Source organism: Chinchilla lanigera, unplaced genomic scaffold (assembly GCF_000276665.1).
Source record: "Chinchilla lanigera isolate Chin_1 unplaced genomic scaffold, ChiLan1.0 scaffold00009, whole genome shotgun sequence".
NCBI lineage: Eukaryota > Metazoa > Chordata > Mammalia > Rodentia > Chinchillidae > Chinchilla > Chinchilla lanigera.
Genome location: NW_004955410.1, coordinates 31,843,477 through 31,864,460, shown reverse-complemented (window position 1 = coordinate 31,864,460; position 20,984 = coordinate 31,843,477). Strand labels below are relative to the sequence as shown.

General features: G+C 53.0%; 1 protein-coding gene across 8 annotated transcripts in view; it reads left to right on the top strand.

Annotated features, from left to right (window-relative positions):
• Crhr2 (corticotropin releasing hormone receptor 2) overlaps positions 1–20,984 on the top strand; it is a 44,052-nt gene that overhangs the window by 9,924 nt on the left and 13,144 nt on the right. For 2 of the 8 annotated variants that reach the window (XM_013510477.1, XM_013510481.1), the window contains 5 exons: positions 5,085–5,210; positions 17,449–17,534; positions 18,508–18,617; positions 18,864–19,047; positions 20,714–20,867. In XM_013510477.1, coding sequence (XP_013365931.1) covers positions 5,085–5,210; positions 17,449–17,534; positions 18,508–18,617; positions 18,864–19,047; positions 20,714–20,867 — 660 coding nt within the window. Of the gene's footprint in view, positions 1–4,629; positions 4,932–5,084; positions 5,211–17,448; positions 17,535–18,507; positions 18,618–18,863; positions 19,048–20,713; positions 20,868–20,984 lie in introns of those variants that run through there. The other 6 variants (XM_005377505.2, XM_005377504.2, XM_013510480.1 and 3 more) reach the window with 6 other exon arrangements.

Below are 20,984 nucleotides of genomic sequence, written 5' to 3'. Positions count from 1 at the left end.
GGGCTCACGGCTCTGCGGGGATTTCTTTAGGGTCCACTGGGAGCTGCATGCAAGCAGGAGGCGGGGGTGTCATGAGTGTTCTTGGGTCTTGGAGCAGCTATTAGGACTCAGAGACAAAGAGGGTGGCCAGGCCTGGGGCCTGGCATGCAAAGGCAGCCTGAGGCAGGGGTCAGAGATCCATCTTGCTTCCTGGGCTCCACACAATGGACCAGCCAAGAGCTCAGGTGTCTCTGCCATCCGTCTGATCCCACCTCCTGTGTGACCCTGGATAAGCCCCCTGTATTGGTTTTCCAGTGCTTCTGTAGCAAAGTACGATCAACAGGAATATATCTTCTCACAATTCAGGAGCTAAGTCCAAGGCCCGAGTGGTGACAGGCTTGGTCTCCTCTGAGCCTTTGCTCCCTGGTTTGCAGATGGCCACTTTTCTCTGTATGTCTTCCCACTGTCTTCTATCTGTGCCTGTCTGTTCCCAGTCTTCTCTTCTTATAGACACAAGTTGCATTGGACGGGGGCCACCAAGGCCACATCCTGAGGTACTAGAAGTTAAGACTTCAGCACATAAATCTGAAAGGGCACAATTTAACCTGTAACATGACCCAAGCCTCAATTTCCTTATTGTTAGAAGTCAGGTCCAAGTCTACCTCAGAGAGTTAATGTGAAGGTTAAATGAGAGACCATGGGGACACGAAGCATGGCCATGTCCAGCAGTCACTACACAGAAAATAGAGGCCTCCCACCTCGGGGAGACCCAATATTCCCTCACCAGACTCTGCCCTCAGGCAACGCTTGTCTAGTCTGACCCACTGCCGTCTCCCTACCCGCACCCTCAAGCACGTGGCCCAGGCCCTTCTCTGTTGCCCTTGCCAGAGTCCTCACCTCTCCAACCCAAGGCCTCCCCTGCCTAACTTCTGACATCATTCATTTATTGACAAAAGGCATCCATATTATTTACATAAAATTTGTGGGGGGACCTCTAAATCAAAGAAATCAATAAATGCTCATTATCTTATAACCAAGGATCTTTATCATGTCATATCCTCCGGGATTCATGGATCCATACACCCTCTTGTTGGTTCTCCCACCCAACCCGGTTCTGGGGATTGAACCCACCCAAGGTCTTCACACTGAGCTACATCTCCAGCTCTTCTTTATTTTGAGATGAGGTCTCACTAAGTCATTGAGTTGTCCAGGCTGGCCTTGAACTTTCAATCCTCTTGCCTCAGTCTCCCAGAGACTTGTGATTACAAGTGTTTGCCACCATGCCTGTATTCAAATTGTCTTTTGTTTGATTTTGGTTCTTATTTGTATTTTTTAATAAAACCAGAATGAGGCAGTGTCCATAGATTTACAGCATACCTCCTTCTCTAATAACTCAGAGTGAATATTTCCCCATATCATTAAATATTCATCCACCAGATCTCTAGTGATGCTAGTAACACTGCCTAGCAGCCACTGTGGGGACACGTCAGGCTTCATCAGCCATGCCCCTGAGGTGGACGTGTGAGCTTTTAGGATGCCTGTCAGGGCTCAGAAATCACTTCACAAATCCCCACATGATAGTGGTCTCCTAGCGGACACTGATCAAGAGAAAGCATAATGACTAGCATCAAGTTCAAAGGCAAGTAAATCACTCCACTGTTAAGACATGCACACCTGTGAGAAATCTGGAAAAAATGAGGGCAAGAATATGACAAAGGCAACATTCAGAAGAATTTCCTTCTGGGGAAGAAGTATATAGATATATATGTAAGTGATTAGTAATGATCAAGTTTCAGATTGGGCAGGAGGCTCATACAATTACTACCACATACAAACGTTCATAAAAGAAAAGACCAAAATAAAATAAATGTAGGCCATGTGTGGGCTAATGATGACAAAGGTGCATGAATCAAACCCTATGACCAATCCAACTGTATGTCCTTGAGGTCCAAATAAGTGAAAAAATGCACATAATCACAAAAGTGAGTAGGACTTCAGGCAGAGTTTTAATGGGTGGGTTCTAATCTATTCATCACAGAGGCACATATATATATATATATTTGAAAAATAATAGGGTATATACTGTGAGACATATTTATTCTGTCCATAGACAGTGAGGTTCTGAATAGATACAAGGATCTCTTTTTTTTGTTGTTTTTTTTTTTTTTCCTTTTTTTTTTTTTTCCCAGTACCGGGAATCGAACTCATGACCTTGCGCTTGCCAGGCAGGCGCTGTGCCACTGAGCTAAATCCCCAGCCCAAGGATCTCTTGAAATAATTCCCTGGGCTGGGGAGGTAGCTCAGCAGTAGCATTCTTGCCTGGCATGTATGAGGCCCTGGACTCCATCCCCAGCACTGCAAAACAAAAAGGAAAGTAAATAATAACTCCTTAATCCAACACACACGCAAGCATGCACGCACGCACATGCACATGCACACACATGCTCTAAAGGGGAGATTGCCCTGGCCGGGAGACAGGGTCCTGCACACACCCAAGGCATTTGTTCTTTCTGTGTGATCACTGAGCCTTAATAAGCAAAACGCCCCAGTTTTTGTCTCTTTGTAATTGGATTTAACATAATTGAGAAGAGTGTTATCTCTTTCCAATTTTTTCCTCACTTTTTATTTTCAAACACTAAAGTGAACGGCAAAATTAGTTTGTTCCCAAACTGCTACTTTTCCAATTTCCCCTCTGTGATATCTAGAATGCCAATCACTGACACTTGGCTCAGTGCCCTCCTCATCCATGTAGTGACGTGGCATGTGAAAGGCCTCCCTGTGTGCATGAAGGAGACTTTCCTGGTGACAGGAACTGAGGCAGTGGCACACTGGTCTCTGTAAAGCCCTAGATGGCTCAGTCTGGGAGCTGGGAACTGTACTCTGCCGAGCTGAGGTCAGGATTGGGCCTCGGGCTGGGGTTAGGGCCCATCCTATCCTCCCCTGTGCCTGGCACTGCTTCTTGCAGACATCAAGGGACCTTTGCCTGTGTAGCTGCCCAGAGCTGAACCAGGCCCCTAACTGTCCATTCAGGAGGCAGAGGACAGACCTAACAGGCTGCTCGGCAGCTCGTCCCTGCCCGTTGGCAGGCCATGGGGAGATTCCAGGGGTCAGGCTTGGCCCCGCTGCTCACTCGCTCTCTCCCTCTCTTGCTCTACCCGGGCAGTGACAGCAGCATTAACATGGAAGATGGTGAGACGAACACATAAAGGCAGCGTGGCCTGCTTTCCATCTCTCCCTGCTCGGGGCCCGGGCTGGTATGGGGTGGTTTCACCCTTCTGTGGCACCGCTGGTTCCCAGTGAAGATGGGGCCGGGGACAACAGGACTGGTTTCTAGGGCCTCCAGCCCAGCTGCAACTGGACCTTACCTCTCCTGCCCTTAAAGATAGAAACACAAGACACAGATATACATGTACACACTCACACGCATGCACGCACACACACACACACACACACACACAAAGAGAGGCAGAGAGACCGAGAGAGACAGACAGAGACAAAACAGAGAGAGACTTTGCAGAAGCAGAGACTCTCAAGGCTGAGAAGGGCCTCACAGAACATTTTGCTGATAGAGAAAGCCCCAGCACGCACGGCAGGACCCCTGCCTAAGGTATCACGTCAGGAAGAAGAGAGTCGGGGGCACCAGGATGAGAGGGAGTAGGGTATCCCCCACTTGGGCGGTATCCTGAGACTGAGTCCATGTGGTGGGCGTGGTTGGCAGCACCCCTCCCCCACAAGCCCTGAAGGTACGGGCAGAACAAGGCACAATACCAAGCAAGCATCTGAGAGGCTGGGACAAATTCCCTATACAGGACTTTAATTCCCCACCCCTACGAAGGAGTAGATGTCTTCCTGATGCAGAAGCCAGGCAGGAACCCAAGCCAGGAGGAAGACAGACAGGCACCTCCTCACTTCTCACTTGATCTCTCTGTTCCCCAGGCATAAAGACGTCTGTTTGAAGTCTTTCAGTTAATTTTAACCAAATCCTCCCCTTAGAGCGCCCCATCGCGTTAAATGGCAATACCGCTCCCTCAGTCACCCTCATGGAAGACTTGGTGCTGTCCCTGGCTCTCCTGGAAGCCACCCACCCACTGGGCTCTCCAGTCCTTCCTCACCAAGTTGGGTGCCAGCTGGGAAGTGTCTGCATCTCAGCTCCCACAGCCTCCACAGATCTTCATCCCTCCGGGCCACTTGATCTCACCGGACTCTTGGGTGGCCTTCCTGCTTCCCTGGAGGGACCCCAATCCATTTCCCTTCCTTGGGGAACAAGGACTCTGCCAGAGTGCAAATTTGAGACTGTTCGACCCCGCCCCTTTCCCGCGCCGCCGGGCTTTGGCTGATAGCTGCCCTGGGTGTGGGAGGCTACAGGAGAGTTACTAGTGCGGGAGCTGTTTGCGGACTCTGCGGTCCTGAGGTCTTCGATCCTCGGACAGGGCAGTCCCCGCCTAATCCCTGCCCAAACTGGCAGCCCGGCCGCTCTCCTTCGGACTTTGCTGGTGGAAGCGAACGGGACCTGAGTGAGCAAACTCTGGGCGTCCGGTGGGGCGGGGGGCTAGAGGCTGAGTCCGAGGAGCAGAGCCGTCCGGCCCCGCCCCCTGGCGCCGCCATTGGCCACGGCGGAGCGGGTGGACTCGCTGCTCCGCGCTCCGCTCCGCAGCCGTTCTCCGGGAAGGTCGGGGTTGGCGGCTCCAGGCGGTGGGGCGTAGCGCCCGGAGGCTGCCCGGAAGGTCGGGGCACGGCGAGCAGGGGCCGGGACCCTGCGCTCTCTCGGCCGCTCCCCGTCGCACCCGCTTCCTCGCAGCCTCGCCGGCGCGCACTCCCATTCCCTCTGCGCGCTCGGCCCCGGGGCGCAATGGACGCGGCACTGCTCCACAGCCTGCTGGAGGCCAACTGCAGCCTGGAGCTGGCTGAAGAGCTGCTCTTGGACGGCTGGGGGCCACCCCTGGACCCCGAGGGTAGGCGCGAGGAGAGTGGACCCAGGCATCGTGGGCTCCTTTCTCGGCTCGCTCAGTGCGCGCAGGGTCCTGCGCTCCCCGCGCCCGGAGCCGGAGCGCCGAGACACCCCTGGCCACTCTTCCGAGCTCTGCTCTCCTCTCTCCCGTGGCCAGGTCCCTACTCCTACTGCAACACGACCTTGGACCAGATCGGGACATGCTGGCCCCGGAGCGCGGCCGGAGCCTTCGTGGAGAGGCCGTGCCCCGAATATTTCAACGGCATCAAGTACAACACGACCCGTGAGTGCCCCTCGACCCTCGGCTACGGACTGTACGCTGGCCCCCAAGAAGGCTGTTCTGGGGTTGAGGGTGGGTTCTGGACCCTGTGGGAGACCTGCTAAGGGCTGTGGCACCTGTACCACTGGACTTAAGGACTCCTTAAATGTTGGGGAGCGCCTTTTGTCCCTACTCCAGCAGAGCTTTTAACCTCAGGAAGGGAGGATTTGCCCACAATTCCTGTGCTCCATGTGGAGATAGCCAAGAAAAAGAAAACACTTCGTCCCTTTTAGGGGCATCCTTCTCTCCTCCATGTTGCTCCAGTGCCCCAAGTTCCCCCATTAGGGTGCCATCTCTGTTTAGACGATGCTTCCCTACCCTAGAGGAGGCACAGCACCATCTGCAAGCCTGCACCCCCAGGGTGAGGGTCATAACCAGGTTCTTTACTATTGAAGAGGAGAGAAGGAAGGCTGGAGACAGGAAAGATGGGGTGAACATACAGATCGTAGACGCTGGGGAGCCAGCGAGTGTAGGATGTCATCTATTTCCTCCCTGGAAATCCAAGACTGGCCCTGTGCGTAGTGAGTCAGGAGAGTGGGCAGCATTACTCCTGGGCAGCCCCAGGAACTGTGTGGGGTCTGAATTGAGACCACCACCACCACCAAGAGAGAACGGCCTGTGCCTTCCTTCCTCCTGGCAAATCCCATGCTGGCTTGTCCATGGGGAGGAGGTCAGCGGATGCCCCTGGAGGTACCCAGCCTCCAGCCGAGGTATTCAGCTGGAGCTGGTTCAGGAAAAGAGAGAGAGATTGAGAGAGAGAGAGAGAAAGAGAGAGAGAGAGAGAGAGAGAATGTGTGTGTGTGGTCTGTGCCTGCTGGAAGGGCTGATGAGAGATAGGCACAAGGTCTGTGTGAGCTTGGGTGCAGCCCTCACTGGCCCACCTGAACACCGCCCTTCCCATATGCAACCCTACCCTGCAGCAGCAGTCTTGAGACTCTATGCCTGGCTGTTCCAAAGCCCTCGGAGCCCTCAGAGCACCTCCGTCATCGCACATACACACGTGCATGCCCACGTTTCTGTCTGGGCTCTCCAAGGTTGTGGCCTGGCCTCTGTGGTGACGGATGAGTAGAAGGCAAGGCAGCAGTGCCTGCCTCCGGCTGAGCTGCACTCCCCCGGCCACGCCAGCTGAGGGCTCTGGCAGCCCAGGGAGCAGTGTGCTCAGAGGAATCCGGGGCAAGGTGCTCTTGACAGAAGGGGCTGGCATTGCTGAGGAAGGTTTTGGCATCAACCAGAACATACTTCCTGTCCATGAGTAACAATAGATCCCCCTGGAAGGAACTCAGGTCCCCTACCTGGGTAGGGATGCGGATGCAAGCTTCTCCCAAATCGGAACATTATAAAAGTATATTTTTCTGATCTGTGAGCTTTACGGAGCGGGGCAGTGGAGATCAGCTTAGGCCCAACACTAAAGGCTATCAGGGTGAGGTGGGGTAGTGAACTTTCTTAATTCATATCCTGGAACCTAAGGGAGCTCCACCTCAGTTATCACCCAACCTGGAGAAGGGAGGCCCTCCTCCTCCAGAGGAAGTCCCAAGGGTAGAGCCTGGGTCCCTTCTTCAGAGCAGAGCTACGCACACTGTTATTCAGCCAACTTATTGAACACCTACTATGTGCCAGCTACAGCATCCACTGTATTGAGGCCCTTACAATTGTGGCAGACAAATGAACACAGCAGTGAATGCCCTGATGGAGGACAGTAAGGGGACTATGAGAAGGGGGAGGGTAGAGAGGGCACATACCAGACCACTGGTCAAGGGGGTGGCAATTAGCGCCTGGTGTCTAATAAACAATTTTCTTCATGGGGGCCAAAGTGCTGCTTGCACTGTAACTCCTGAGGAACAGGAGGAGCTTTACCATGAGCAGCATGCAAAGCAGGGAGGGTTCAGACCGTCAGCCCAGGTGGGAAAAGCCAACAAAGCTAAGGGCATAGAAATGTGTGATCGAGCCCCCTCTACCTCCAGCCAACCAGCTGCTGCTTCCTCCTCATCCACCTGCCTTTTCAGTGGGACCCTTCCTTTAGAAAGAAGGACATGGGAAGGAAAGTACACCTGTGAGAGGCCTAGGGGAAGGGTCCAGGTGTCTCTTCCTGCCCCAGTCTGGTTATGCTGCAGATAACTCTCCTTGAAGCCTTAATCCTTAGAGGTTAAGAATCACCCGGTGGGGAGAACAGTTTAAGCAGTGATCCCTGCAATTGTTGGCTCAGCTGAGCGTGGAGAATCTGCCACAGAACAAGCATACACCGATCGTTGTCGAGGTCCCAAATCCCACCAAGAGAACTGCATCCATAATCCTACTCCTGACCACACCCCCAAGACACATGGCTTTCATGCTCACATTGCAGACAAGAATGAGGAGGCTCAGCGTCAGGAAGTAACTTGCTCAAGGTTAGAACCAGCGCAGCCAGGGAACCCACAGCCCTATTACCCTAGGGCAACAGTGTCTCCAGGAATGATGCATTCAGTTTGCCATACCATAGGGGGACAGCAAGGGGAGGATGGGGCAAACTTAGGCTTTGAGCTGCACCTCTGGGGCAGGTTGCAGTCAGCTGAAGAGTGCGTAAGAGGTGTAGAGGTGGTGTTCAGATGAGACCAGAGAAGAACATGGAGGGCTACGATGCACAGCACCACAGAAGCCTTCACTATGAGCGCAGCAGAGAGCCCAGCTGAGCCTGTGGGCAGAGGAGCTCTGCTCTGTGGGCATCTAGTCCTCCCAAGCGAGAGGGCTGGTAAGGAGGTGACCAAAGCTCCCCTGAGTGGAGCAGAGCTGTGGGTGCAAAGGAGGGCACTGCTGTGAGCGACCTTGGGCACTGGAATTGACAAGGAGGCGTGGAGGGGTCGGGGCAACACAGGTGCACAGGGAGACGCTGAGCACAGTGCTGGCTGTGCTGACTTTGAGGAGCTGGGGGGACACCTGGACGGGGGTGCCCAGGAAGCCGTGCTGGGTAGGAAAGCCTGGGGGACCACTGTGAGTGGAAGGAAGGCACCTGGCAGGCCTCAGGCCTTCGATCATGGGGAGCAAGTTTGGGAGGGCAGGTCAAACCTTCACGGGCCTCAGCCAGAGACGATCTTCAGGTGCAACACTGGCCAGGGGAGGGGAAGGGACTTGTGCAAGGCCACACACACTTGTCATGCAGAACCAGGTCAGTGGCTGTGTGTCCCCTCCACAGCAGCACACCTCTGACAATGTCTTGTAGACACATGAGCTCCTTTTGTGATTTTTTCAAATCTACATAATGCTAGGTCCATTCATATGGGTAGAAGTTCACCATTCTAATGTTCCTAAGTCAGGAACTGATGGCCCTCAGATGACACATGGGGAAACTGAGGCAATGAGAAGTTAAGTGACTTTTCTCATAACTGAACAAGGATTCAAATCTAGGCTCTGCAGCCTGTCAGGAAGCAGCTCTGCCAGGTTAGCAGAGAAGGACTTTGTCAAAAGAATATTTAGTGGGGAGCTTGTGGAACCACTGAGTGTACTGAAGGATCACATCTGGGGGCCCCAGCCAAGAACTTAGGGCAAAGCTGGCACACGAGAGAACCTCTGCCCTCCCTCAGTACCCTTCCAGTGCCACCAGCCCTGACCACCAGCTGGGCCATAGCCCGGCTGCCATCTGCCCCGGGGTCTGAAGAGCTGGGAAGCCCTTCCCCATCTCCATTTTGTAGACACCAATTCACACTTCCCTCTGGCAGTGCATGTGATGGGGGGCATCACGGGGGCATTGGGGTCACACACACCAGCTTTGCAAGGCAGCCTGGGAGTGCAGGATCTGGCATTTTAAATCTGTGGTGGGGGTTACCCTCTGCTTCTGCCTCTTCCCAGGCCTTCCAGAGCCGAGGTTCAAATCCTGGAAAAGCAGAGACCATCCTAAATGTCCTCATGAAGTATAACCTAAGGCAAGTCCCATCCCTTTCCTGGCCTCGGTGGCCCAGCTGCAGGGAGTAGAGAAGTGGGTTAGCCCAGCAGAGGATTGTTGGCGTGGGAGGAGGCACTTAAGTTCCATCTTCCTCCCATCTCTCCATTCCATAAGCCCTTCAAGCCACCTCTGTGTGCCTCTGTCTCCCTGTCTCTGTGTGTGTGGTCTGTGTGTCTTTCCTGTCTCTGTTTCTGAGTGTACTTTTGCTGTCTCTTTCTGTTTGTATGTCTGTCTTTGTTCCTCTTGCTTTCTGTGTCTCTGTGTCTTTTTCTCTCCCCGCTCCCTCTCCATCTTCCAGCTCTCACCCTCTCCCTCACTTTATCTCTCCCTATCCCTTCTGCCTGGACTTCACCCCCCTCCTTCTCCCTTTCCCAAATCTGCTGTCTCTCCCTGTTCTATCTGCCTCCTCTTGCCTGTGCCCATGGTGTCTGTGGCTGCAAAAGGGGGTTCCTGCTCCCTCCCTTCAGGACATGGCCCTTTTTCCTCCTGCGGGATCATGAAGCACACCTTGGCCCAACCTTGCCTTTGTGACCTCAGACTCTCGCCATGGCCCTCCGAGATCAGTTGTGCCCATCTGTGCTGCACATCTGCCAGGACGGGGAAAGAGAGGACACCCGCCTAGCCTCACCCCATTCTAGAAACATGCCAAAGCGTTGGTTGTGTTAAAATAGAAACCCATCTGCTGAGTGGTCTCCAGCCAGAGCGACCTCCCATTGAGCCTGCCTGCTTAGGCAGGCATCTCCTTTGGAACCCCAAGGAGGCAAAGGTGACAAGAAAGTTTGGGCCCTGCCCTCAAGGAGACTCAGGCTACTTAAAGACCAGGACTGTCACAACCCACAGTCAGAGATTGGAAAGAGGGCTTGGTGGCACTGGGGCATTTGTGGGAGAGTTCCTGGAGGGCTGGGGTGGACCTTGAAGGTCTTGCAGCAGTGAATGCCAGGCCAAGGCATGGCCTAGATTCTGCTAGCCTGAGGGAGCAGGTCATTTGTCCATAGACCTTTGGCACAGGACTGGAATGCTCTGGAAGGATGCCTCTTCATTTTTAGGACTTAGCATCTAAACCTAAATCCAAGGCTGGCTGAGATCCTCACCAGCCCCTCCCCTCTCCTCCTTCCTGCCTGGTAGGTCCGAGGGTACAGCATCCTCCAGTCCTTTCCCTGACCCAGCAGCAACTACAGCAGAATCTGAAGCCCTAAAGCTTTCCTGTAGGAGGACCTCCACCCCCAGGGACCCTTGAAGACCTCTCCGAAGGGTTTCTTCTACCTACGTTAACTGGGCCCCAAGTGCAGTCGTCTGAGCCCTGCTGACCACACACCTCAAACCAGGTGCACAATAGACAGGCCTGTGGTGGAGACAGGAGGAGCCCAGCCCAGATGCTGGAGGGCTGGGCCTAACCTGGCTTTGCCATGACTCACCGAGTGACTGGCAGATTCTCCTTCGTGTCTTAGCTTAGTTTTCTTTCATATACAAAAGGAAGAGAGGATATACTGATCTCAGGGGCTATGGCAGGTTGGGAAGATTCCACTGCATGGGGGCTCCCTGTACCCAGCTAGGGAACTGTGTGCCAGGAGACAGAAGTGGAGGGAGTAGAAGATGGCCTGGGGCCTGGAAGGAGGAGCGACCATGTCCTTGGGTGCAAGAAGGCCCACCCACACAGAGGATGGCCATCCTCATTTTGGGATGGTATGTCTGACTTTGTCTCTGAGGGCCCTGCAACTCTCCTGGCTCTGGATATTGTCTGGGAGGAGGTGGGAGTCTGTCTACCTAGAATGGGAAGGTCTGGTCCCCAAAAGTATTAGAGACAAGCAGCTCCTCAGCCCCCTAAAAGAATGCTGATGTTGAGGGAGGACATGGGGTTCTGCCAGGTAGAGATGGACCCTCCCTGTTCTACTCCATGGGAGTTGTGGGCTCAGAGCTGATTCAAATGCTGCTCATGTTGCTGACTGTCTCACCTCTGGGCAGGTTTTCCCTTTTTTGGGCCTCAGTCTCGGTGTGCTAAGTAGCCCCACCACCACCACTCTGACCTTGCTCTGTTCCAGGGCAGCCTCTGCTCCAAAGGTCCCCTGATCCCCTTCTCCCTACCCTCCTCTGCAGGCTGGTGTCATGGCGACAGGCCCATTGAGTGTGGCTAGGGACAGCAGGATAGAGTAGGCTCCAGCAGAGGCTGGAGCACAGGACAGAACCTCTTCCTACAGGCTCCTCTGCTGGAGTAGCAGTGACCTCACACTGAGCAGGATTGCACTCACCCTCCTCCCCTTGTCAATGCCCCCAGCGTGGTCTCTGTTAAATGACTTAGTGCCTCCTCACTTGGTTTCCCACCATTTCCTGTGGGTATGGACTGTTACCTCACCGTGCCTACTCAAGGTTGGCAGGGTATTGTGAGTGAAAAAGTCTTATGGGAATAGGGAGCCAAGCACTTCTGAAGACCCAGAGTAGCCAAATGAAGCCCAAAGGCCAGTGTCCATATAACACAGCAGAAATGAAACAAAATTTCCCTGACCCTGAGAGGGTCACATGCAGATGGCTCCTGAGAGGCCTTTGCTACTTATGGTCTGCATTGGCAATGGTAGATTCCCAGTCTCTCAAAACAGAATAAACTGGGACCAGGTGAATGTGCCTATCTGTCTGACCCTTACTACCAATACATTGTAATTCAAATCAAGCAGAAATGTGCAAGGTGGACCCAGAGCCACCCACCCAGTCCCAAGTAGTTTGCTGCACATCAGGGCCAAGGAAGAAGAATATCATCTCGGGGAGATGCACCTCAACTGAGGAAGAATGCACCGTTGGCACCATGACTGTGCCCCTGACCACCTAGCTCAGCCACAGTTCCCCAGTGGCTCTTAGGTGGGAGTGAAAGCAATTAGTCATGCCCCACAGGCCAGTCCAAGCAATAGTGGGCAGGCTGCAAAAGAGATTAGCTAGGAGGTTTCTCCCACAAATGGAAGAAAAGTGACTCAAAGTCAAGGTCAAAGATTTCCAAGCAAAGCACAAGCCAGACAAGAAGGACATGGCTGGCTCTGGAGAGTCCAGCTCGAGGCAGTGAGGGGGCTGATAGTAAGGTTTCCTCTTTTGGCAACCTGGACTGTAAGTGGCCACGATCCTGCAGAAGTGGCACAGCTAGCTGCATCTGCCAGAATGCAGTATGGAGGGAGAGACCTCTTCCTTCCAGAGACACTGACTTTAGGGCATCCCAGGAGAAAGTGTGTCTCAGGGAAGAGAGTTCTTGTTTTTCTTTCCCTCTTTGGGCCCCACCAGATCAAATGAGGGAGAGGTTACCATCCCCTCGTAAATTCCTAAAGAGACACCCACTAATTCTGTTTCCAAGGTGCTTTCTTTAATAACCAAGATTTTGGTATCTGTGGGGTTATTTTGTTTTGTTTGTTTTTGAGACAAGAATGCACTCTGTAGTTCAAACTGGCCTTAAACTAACTCTCTGTCCCAGGCCAGCCTTGAACTCATTGCAATCCTCCCGCCTAACCCTCCCAAGTGCCGATGGGGCCTGGAATCTGTGGATGCTGTCCTCAGACTTTCTGTTTGAGACAGACCCTCTCCTCAGTGTGGGTTGGACTGCAGTGGCTGAGGTTTTGGCAGCAGGGTTGGCTTAGCAGCAGGGTGTATGAGAGAGACCTGGATGCTTCCTGTTCATATGTTTGACTGTTTTGTCTTTGCCATGCATCTTGGTGGAGCCTGGGCATCTGAAGTGGCATACTGCCCTCTTGGTCTGCACCGAGCATTTTGCCCTCATTGACTTCCCCAGTAACCTAAGCAACAGTATCAGCCTTGATCCATCCTGAGGGCCATGCATGCTAAGCCCTGTGCAGTGCTTAAGGAAGAAGGAGGGAAGGCACCCCTTAGGGAATCTCAGAAGAAGGTAAATTCATACTCCAAGACGCCTCCAGGCTGGATGGGAAAGCATGGCTTCTTCACAGGAGTCAACAAGAGAACAATCCCAGCCCACCTTGAGCCAAGAAGTGAGCAGGTGGACCCTCAGGGCAGCTTAAGCCATCATGGAAACCACTGGAAGAACTGGAGCTGATTTGAATCTTAAGAGAGATATGAATTAGCTTGATTTCTTCGAATTGGGCACAGGGCAGTGATGTGGCTACAAAGTGGGAGGGCAAATTCTCAGGAGCTCTCCAAGGTGATAGTGAGCGCTGGAGGTGGTGAAGGACAGAGCGATAGAGCGTTTGCTGTCCGTGGTGCTGAAAGTTCTGAGCCTGTGTACCGGCCATTCCTTCAGTAAACATTGCTCCCTACCTCTCTGCCATCATCTTCGTCATTTTCTTGCCAGATATCAAATAACCATATTGCTGCCCCACCACCAACACAGCCTCACTTACTCTCTCTCCTGCCAATCTGCCACTTGGTCTTTTTCTCTCATACCTATAACCAGAAATGGTCCTTCACAGGCTCTATTTCCCATGGTCCATGCCTTGCCAGTAAGATCATCAGAAATCGAGGTACCAGTGTAGAGAGAATTTGAAAGTAATGTAGGTATGCCTGGAGTTGTCACAATGGCTTGGAATTTGGTAAATTGGGCGTGAAATGATTGGCTCTCCTGTGATGCCAGTAGCTCCATTGGGAGCCAACTTACATTTTTTTTTTCTTAGCAGGAGCACTGAGACCAAGAGGTAAGGTACTTACCCATGGTCACCTAGCCAGCCACAGACAAAATCATGGCTAGATTATAGGCTCCCATCTCCAAGCCAAGGTCTGAACAACTCCAAATGACTGCCTGAACCAGAAACATTGGTGTCTGAGTGAAGAACTATCGTTCTTCAGGGGCTTGCCACACAGTAGGGCCACTCTGGAGACAGGGACCAGGCTTCCTAAACCACAGAGCTTTGCAAAAAAAGACGCTGCCTGCATCAAACAGACCCTAATGCCCCCAGCAGGCCACTCTGCACACTATTGGCATCGATCCTCGTCTGGGGCGCCTGTGTTGCTGTGGTAACGGGCACCTACCTCACTACATTCAGCCCTGCAGTTCTGGCCCGGCCACCTTCCCTCAGCATTTCCATGCCCATCCTCCTGTGGTTCTGGGGCCCTTGCTCACTTCTGTCCAAAGCTGTGCCTGAGGCCTTGGCACCTTCATTAGCAGCACTAGACTTCCCCCTCAAAGGACACACACTTGTCTCTTTGAGTTCTCCAGTGCCTCATCCGCAGATAGCACTGAGCCCCCAGAGGGACACTCCTCCTATTCCCATGTCCCACATCACACACTGTGCTGCTCACAGCGCAGCAGATCTAAGTGAGTTCGATACAGCCCACATAGACTCATTGGCTAGCTCTTGAGCAGGGGCTCAGGGGTCCAGTCTGATCTCTGCCTACTCTGTCCCCAGGGAGCTCAAGTGCAGTGGAAAGGATTAGGTCCAAAAGGATAAACTCCATAATGAATTATGGCAAGTGCTCTAACATACATTTTTGCTTTTCAGACTGTGGACTGTGGGATAATAGTGGACTGTGAAATCAATTCAGTGGGTCATGACCAGCATTTGTATATGAAATGAATAGAATATGTTAGAACAGCATAGAGAAGAAAACATTATAGCTGTTGTCAAGATAAATTTTGCTTTATGAAACTGGATTCAAATGGGGAGGGATGTGTGCTGAAGTGTAATGCAAAAATGTGTTACTGTAGTTCAAGATCAATGAAGTGTGAAGGCCTGTGTTCTAAAATATGGAAATAGGTAGAAGAAGGGAGTTCTTATAGGAACAAAAAGAATTGCTTCAGATCTGCAGTGCTGGGCAAAGGCCCATAGAGGAGGTGGGATCTGAGCTGGGGTATAAAAGATAGGTAGGAGTTTATCTGTGAACAGCAAGCGAGTGTGAGGAAGATGCTTCAAGGATGGGCCAGGTATGTTCCAGGTCTGTTGGTGCAAATCTCAGCTGGATGTGGAGTGGTGGACAGGGCACCGGGCATGCAGGGCCTTGGTACCAAGCTGAGAAGTTGGACTCTATTTTCAAGAACAATAAAAAAGCACTGGTGACATTTAAGCAGGAAAAAGCATGGTTGAGGGATAGAAGTAGAGAGGCAAGAAAGGAGGATGTTGTGCCAATCCAGGAAAGAGGACCAGAGAGAGGACTGTTGGGTGGGCAGACAGAGGGAGCAGATTCCAGAAAAAGGAAAGGAGGAGACAGAATGCACAGAATTTGGGACCTCTGAAGGATCAGTGTGAGGACAGAAAAGGACCCCATAACAGCATCTCCATCCAGACCACTCTCATCCACAAATGCACCCTGTGGACAAAGCCACCATGAGATCTCACACTTGGGAAGTAAGTATGCTGAACTCTGATCTCAGGGAGCCCCCACCTTATCAGCAATAGCAGACTCACCCCAATGGCCTCCTCAAGGCTGGCTGCAGGCAAGGGCTGGAATGCAGGGCTCCAGTCATTAGGACTAAGGGTGCTCAGGAAAGAACAAGAGAGCAGTGGAGTAGGAACAATCAGAGAGGCCTTCCTGGAGGAAGTAGCCTAGCACAGAACTTGAGGACAACTGGTTAACACCTATAAATATTTATCAAGAAGGTAATGTTTTCTGCCTTTGAGCCCCAGCCAGGAGTGGGGTGTATCTCACACCATACAGACCTGTTCAGAGGGACTTTAAGGCCACACTAGAAAGAGACTGTGCATTTTGCAAAAGGATCTGTCCTTCCAAGACACCTTCACTGTGATGTCATTGGTCTTATGTGTTGCAGTAGCTCCTCCCTCTCAGGGGCTCCAGTGTCACTGAGGAAGACAGTCCCAGGCTTTAGATGCTCAAAGCCCACCTGGAAAGTCAGGTGGAGGGGTAGAGACAAGGAACTGCTCTGTTTTTAAGGATTAGAATCAGTGTGAGACCAGGAAGCCCCCAACAGTCTCCCTGGACCCAGCCAGATGCCATGCCTTGCACTGCCAGGCCCTGGAGGCAAGGCTAGGCCACTACCAACTCTGAACTTGAAAAATTTATGTGCTCAGAGCACCAAATTAAAGAATAATTAATCTAATAGAATCTCTCCCATTGTTTTTGCTCTTTGCCAAGTGTTCCTCCATGATTCCATTGCTTTTCACTCATCGTCAGCTCAGCGGAAGTGGATTTTTAAATAACTTAATTATTTTAGAACTCACTGCTTCCAAAAACAATCTAAGGTCCCCCTCCAGCTCTGTGACTCTGTGCTCTGTGAGAGATTTGTTTTAATTAGCCTTACATTGTATATCTAACACAAGCCAAGAAGAAGCTCGTAGCAGCTGCCCACTAGCTAGAGGGCAGAACCTTGGCCCAAAACACCCCAACAGTGGATCACTCTGAATGCATAATCGAGCTGGGGAGGCGGAAGGCCTGCAGAGCCAGGCCCCCTTCTCCATGGGAGGGACCTCCCAGTGGAGGCTGAGGGTGGGCTATCTGCAGGGGGTGGCCGCGGAGCTCCACCTTCACAGTAAGAGCTAGGATGGAAAGAAAGGCAAGCGTGCACATTGCTCAACCTTCCCACGTTCCCTGTGATGAAACCTGTGCTTTGGCACTCCAGCCACCGCTGCTCCAAAGTGCCTGCTCACATGTCACATTGCCAGTTTGATACAGATATTGGCTCTCAAATAGCTAAAGACATCGCATGGTCTCCCTGGCAGTGGGAGCTCCCAGGCAGGCACACAGTCCCGTGTCGCCAACTTTCCCTCGTTGCCTTTTGCCGCAACTTGGTAGCCTAAAGGTCAAGAACATAAGAGCAGGAGCCAGACCTGCTAGGCTGTAGTCCTCTTGTCATCTTTGCATACTTGGCAAGTAGCTTAACATTTTTTGCCTTGGTTTCCTCCTTGGAAAGATGAGTTAATGCCCTGCCAGCAGCCACTTTGTAAGGACCGTGTGCAGGAAGAAGGCCTGGTACATGGAGACACATGTGCACAGATGGTAGTTGTTATAAAAATGCAGCTGCTGATACTGGTGAAAAGAAGTGCAGGGCACATAACCCTAAAATGATTAAGGCAAGAATGGCGATTCTTCATTGTGCTGAAAACCAGCAAATCTTTAGCCACGCCCCAGTCTTCACAGTTGGACTTGGCTTTGCAGCACAAAATAAAATGAAAGAAAGTATGCAAAGAGCTAATCGAAGATTGTGTGTAAAATAGGTGGGAACATATTCTTTAGCAAATTTCACATCAATGACTTTCACATAAACTCTCAGACATGCATTGTGTTTCTGGGCTCAGGGAAGCTAAGGAATGTGGACCTTATCCTGTAGGTACCAGGGAGCCAGAGAGGGTTCTTGAGGAGGGGAGTGACCTGACTCTTGGTGGTTGGCATCTTCTGTAGGGAATGCCTACCGAGAATGCTTAGAGAATGGGACGTGGGCCTCAAAGATCAACTACTCACAGTGTGAGCCCATTTTGGATGACAAGGTGAGTAGCCCCACCTGCCCCAACCCTTGTCTTCACACAGGTGTTGGGATTCAGGTAGCGCACAGAGGATCCCAAGGGTGACAGAGTCCGTCCTTGTGTCACCCAGACATTCCTTTTGCACTTCCCGCCCTGCCCCTCTGCCCCCGACGCTGAGGTTGGGAGTCAGGAAGGAGGGCACGCACTTCCACCACCAGGACAGCTTGAGCTGATGGAGGACAAGGGAATGACCATGGGACCCGCGCTCCCTGACACCTAAAGGCTGCATGCTGCTGAGCCTCAGTTTCCCCATCTGGCACGCGGAGTCTGTGACTCTGTTTGGAAACAAGTGCACCCCCAGGGGCTCTCCCCGTGGGAAGTGGGGCCTGCTCCTGCTTTCTCTGCAGCTGGACTCTTTTATCACTTTGTTTAGAGTAGGCAGCACTTGGTGGTAATGAAAAGTGAACTGACCTACTTGGTCTGAGTAGCATTCCTCCGTGTTTGGCAGTCAGGCGCCTTCTAGCTGCACCGGGGCAGACCGATCTCAGTGCACCCCAGACTTCCTCCCGTCACTGCTCCTCAGGCAGGAGGGCAGGTTGGCCCCACTCTACAGATGTCAAAACTGAGACCCAGCTCAGCCTCGGCCTTGGTTGCTCAGCCTGCTCAGGTGCGAGCAGGCAGATATAGCATTGCAGAGTCTAGATTTCTTTTTTTTTTTTTTTCCAAATCTGTGCCTGTATCTCTGGGATATCTCTGAGTAGACTATATCCAAGTGTACCTCCCAAATGCATATTGGGACAGCTGACCATGGCCATTTATAACTAGAGCCACCAGGGCCCCCTAGAACAGGTTCTAGGGGCGAGGTGTGGGGACAGAGGGACACATAAAGCCTCTTTTGGCCCCCAGAGTTAAGACACACGGGGATGGCCATGGCTGGAGGGCCCAGTCTGGTGCTATGTACCCGTGCCTCCATCTGCGATGTTTGTTATCTGTCCAGCAGAGGAAGTATGACCTGCACTACCGCATTGCCCTTGTGGTCAACTACCTGGGCCACTGTGTTTCCATGGTGGCCCTGGTGGCCGCCTTCCTGCTTTTCCTGGCCTTGCGGTGAGTCTGCTCCTGCCCTGCCCTCTCCTCGTTCCCATCTCTCCCCGGCATTCCCCCTCCCCTAAGGACCTAGGACCGGTAGACAGAGAGGGTTGGGACAGGGGCCCAGACACTGGTCGTCAGCAGGCACATAGGTGTGAAGCAGGCCCAACCATGGCCACCATGCAGCACCCCTCCACCCTAGGCTGAGTCTCTGCCTAGCCTCTAACCCACCTGATCCCTAACCCACCTGGTCCCTAACCCCAGCCATGTAGGAGCTCTGACCCTGGGGGACCTGTCCCGGCTGACCTGGGTTCACCTGGCCTCCCCCAGGAGCATCCGCTGCCTGCGGAACGTGATCCACTGGAACCTTGTCACCACCTTCATCCTGCGAAATGTCATGTGGTTCCTGCTGCAGCTCATTGACCACGAAGTGCACGAGAGCAACGAGGTCACCATTTGGGGATGCTTGGGTTAGGCCGGGCCGGGCCAGGGGTGCTGGGTGGGGGCGCTGGGCGGGGGCAGGGGGGCTGTCTGCTTGATCCTCATGTGCAAACCAGACTTAAGCTTGCCTCCACCCAGGCATTGTTCCCCCAGGGACAGGGAGGCTAGGGCCCAGCTGCTTATACCTGAGAGCAGATAAATTTACCCTATGCCTTTCCCCATCCTGTAGGGTCAGGTCCCTTAAGAAAGGGGGCTGGCACTAACTCCTGCTGAGCCTTATCTCACTTCATGCCAATGAGACAGGTTGGGAAAATTGTCCCCATTACACAGATATGGAAACTGAGCCTCCGAGAGTTTAAGGGACTCTTCAAGATCACAAGGCATACTGATGTGATGTGTTGTGATGGGCAGCTTTGTCAGTTGCTACTGTGCTATGGCCAAATCATTGTCAACTGTAGACTAGAATGGGATCAGTGCAGGTCTTCAGCACACTGTTTTCTTGGCGAATTCTCAGTCCATTTTCTTAGGTTGGCCTGAACCTGTGCAGATAGCCAGCCTGGTCTGACCCTTAAACTGGCCCTGCCTCAGGGCCGAACAAGTACGGTCCAACATCCAGTGCCTTCCAGGCCCAGTACTGGCTTGTGTTAATGAGACCCAGTGTAGCCTGGAGAACAGGCAAAGTTAGGAGGAGGGACCTTTAGCCTCCCACCTCAGCAGAACCTTCTAGAACCAAGGAGGCAGATGACCATATGGACCTAGGATCTGGGCTCGGGCTATGAGGCAAAGCCACAGAGAAGCTGGCAGCTCAGCACAGGCCAGGGCATCAGAGCTGGACAGGGACGATGTGGGTGTCCCAGCACTCCCCAGATCCCAAGCTGGCTCACATCATAGCTGGCTGCCTCCTCACCCTCCTGAGGCTCTAAAGTCCCTGGAGACCAATGCTGGGGGTGGTTGCAAGCTCAGGCCTGGAGGGCTGCAGCTGGACCCTGGCTCTGCGTGGCTCTGATCAGGCTGTTCCATTTCCTGTCTCCCAGAGCGGGTGCTCAGCAGGGCCTCCTTGCTCAGGGGGACAGGGACACATCCTTCTGTGCTGGGGAGGCAGACCAAGCAGCAGCCCTGAGCACAGCATAGCACATCCTTGGTGCCTGTCTGTGCCACCTTTCCTTTCCTTTCACTGCCCAGCAAGGCACTCAGAGAGGGCAGCAACCTCCCGGAGGCCCCAGAGCTAGTGATGCCCCCTCCAGAGCCAGTGCTGCCCACCACACATCCCGAATCCCCACACCCGGAGGCCCTGAGAACCCCACCCTCATGTGACCATTTCACTCCCTTTGCTGCAGTTGAGTCTGGGTGAAAGCTCATATTCCATCCCTTGTGGAAAGCAGCCTGACTTGCCAGGGATGGAAGGTGACTCCAGACATGACAAGGAGAACCCAACGACACTGTTCAGTCCCGGCCTCCAGCTTCCCCATTCTTAAAAAGGAAATTCCACAGTGTTCTTGAGAAGTTAAAGCCCACTGGGGTCAGGGGGATGGTGCCTTAACTCCATCCCAGAGTGCAAGAGCTGGGGCGGGATGAACCTCTCCAAGTAGGAGGCTGTGTCCACAAAACCCCTTAGGGAGGACCTGGCCTGCATGAGCCCCAAGAAGCTCCTGACAACCCTGTCCTGTGTGCAGGTCTGGTGTCGCTGCATCACCACCATCTTCAACTACTTCGTGGTCACCAACTTCTTCTGGATGTTCGTGGAGGGCTGCTACCTGCACACGGCCATCGTCATGACCTACTCCACTGAGCGCCTGCGCAAGTGGATCTTCCTCTTCGTGGGATGGTGTGAGGGTCCCAGGGGCCTCGTGGGGGGTGTCCGACAGACAGTCCTCTCCCTTCATCTTGGATCTGAGACACAGCCTTCACTGCCTCCCCAGAACAGCCCCAGGATGCAGCCACTTC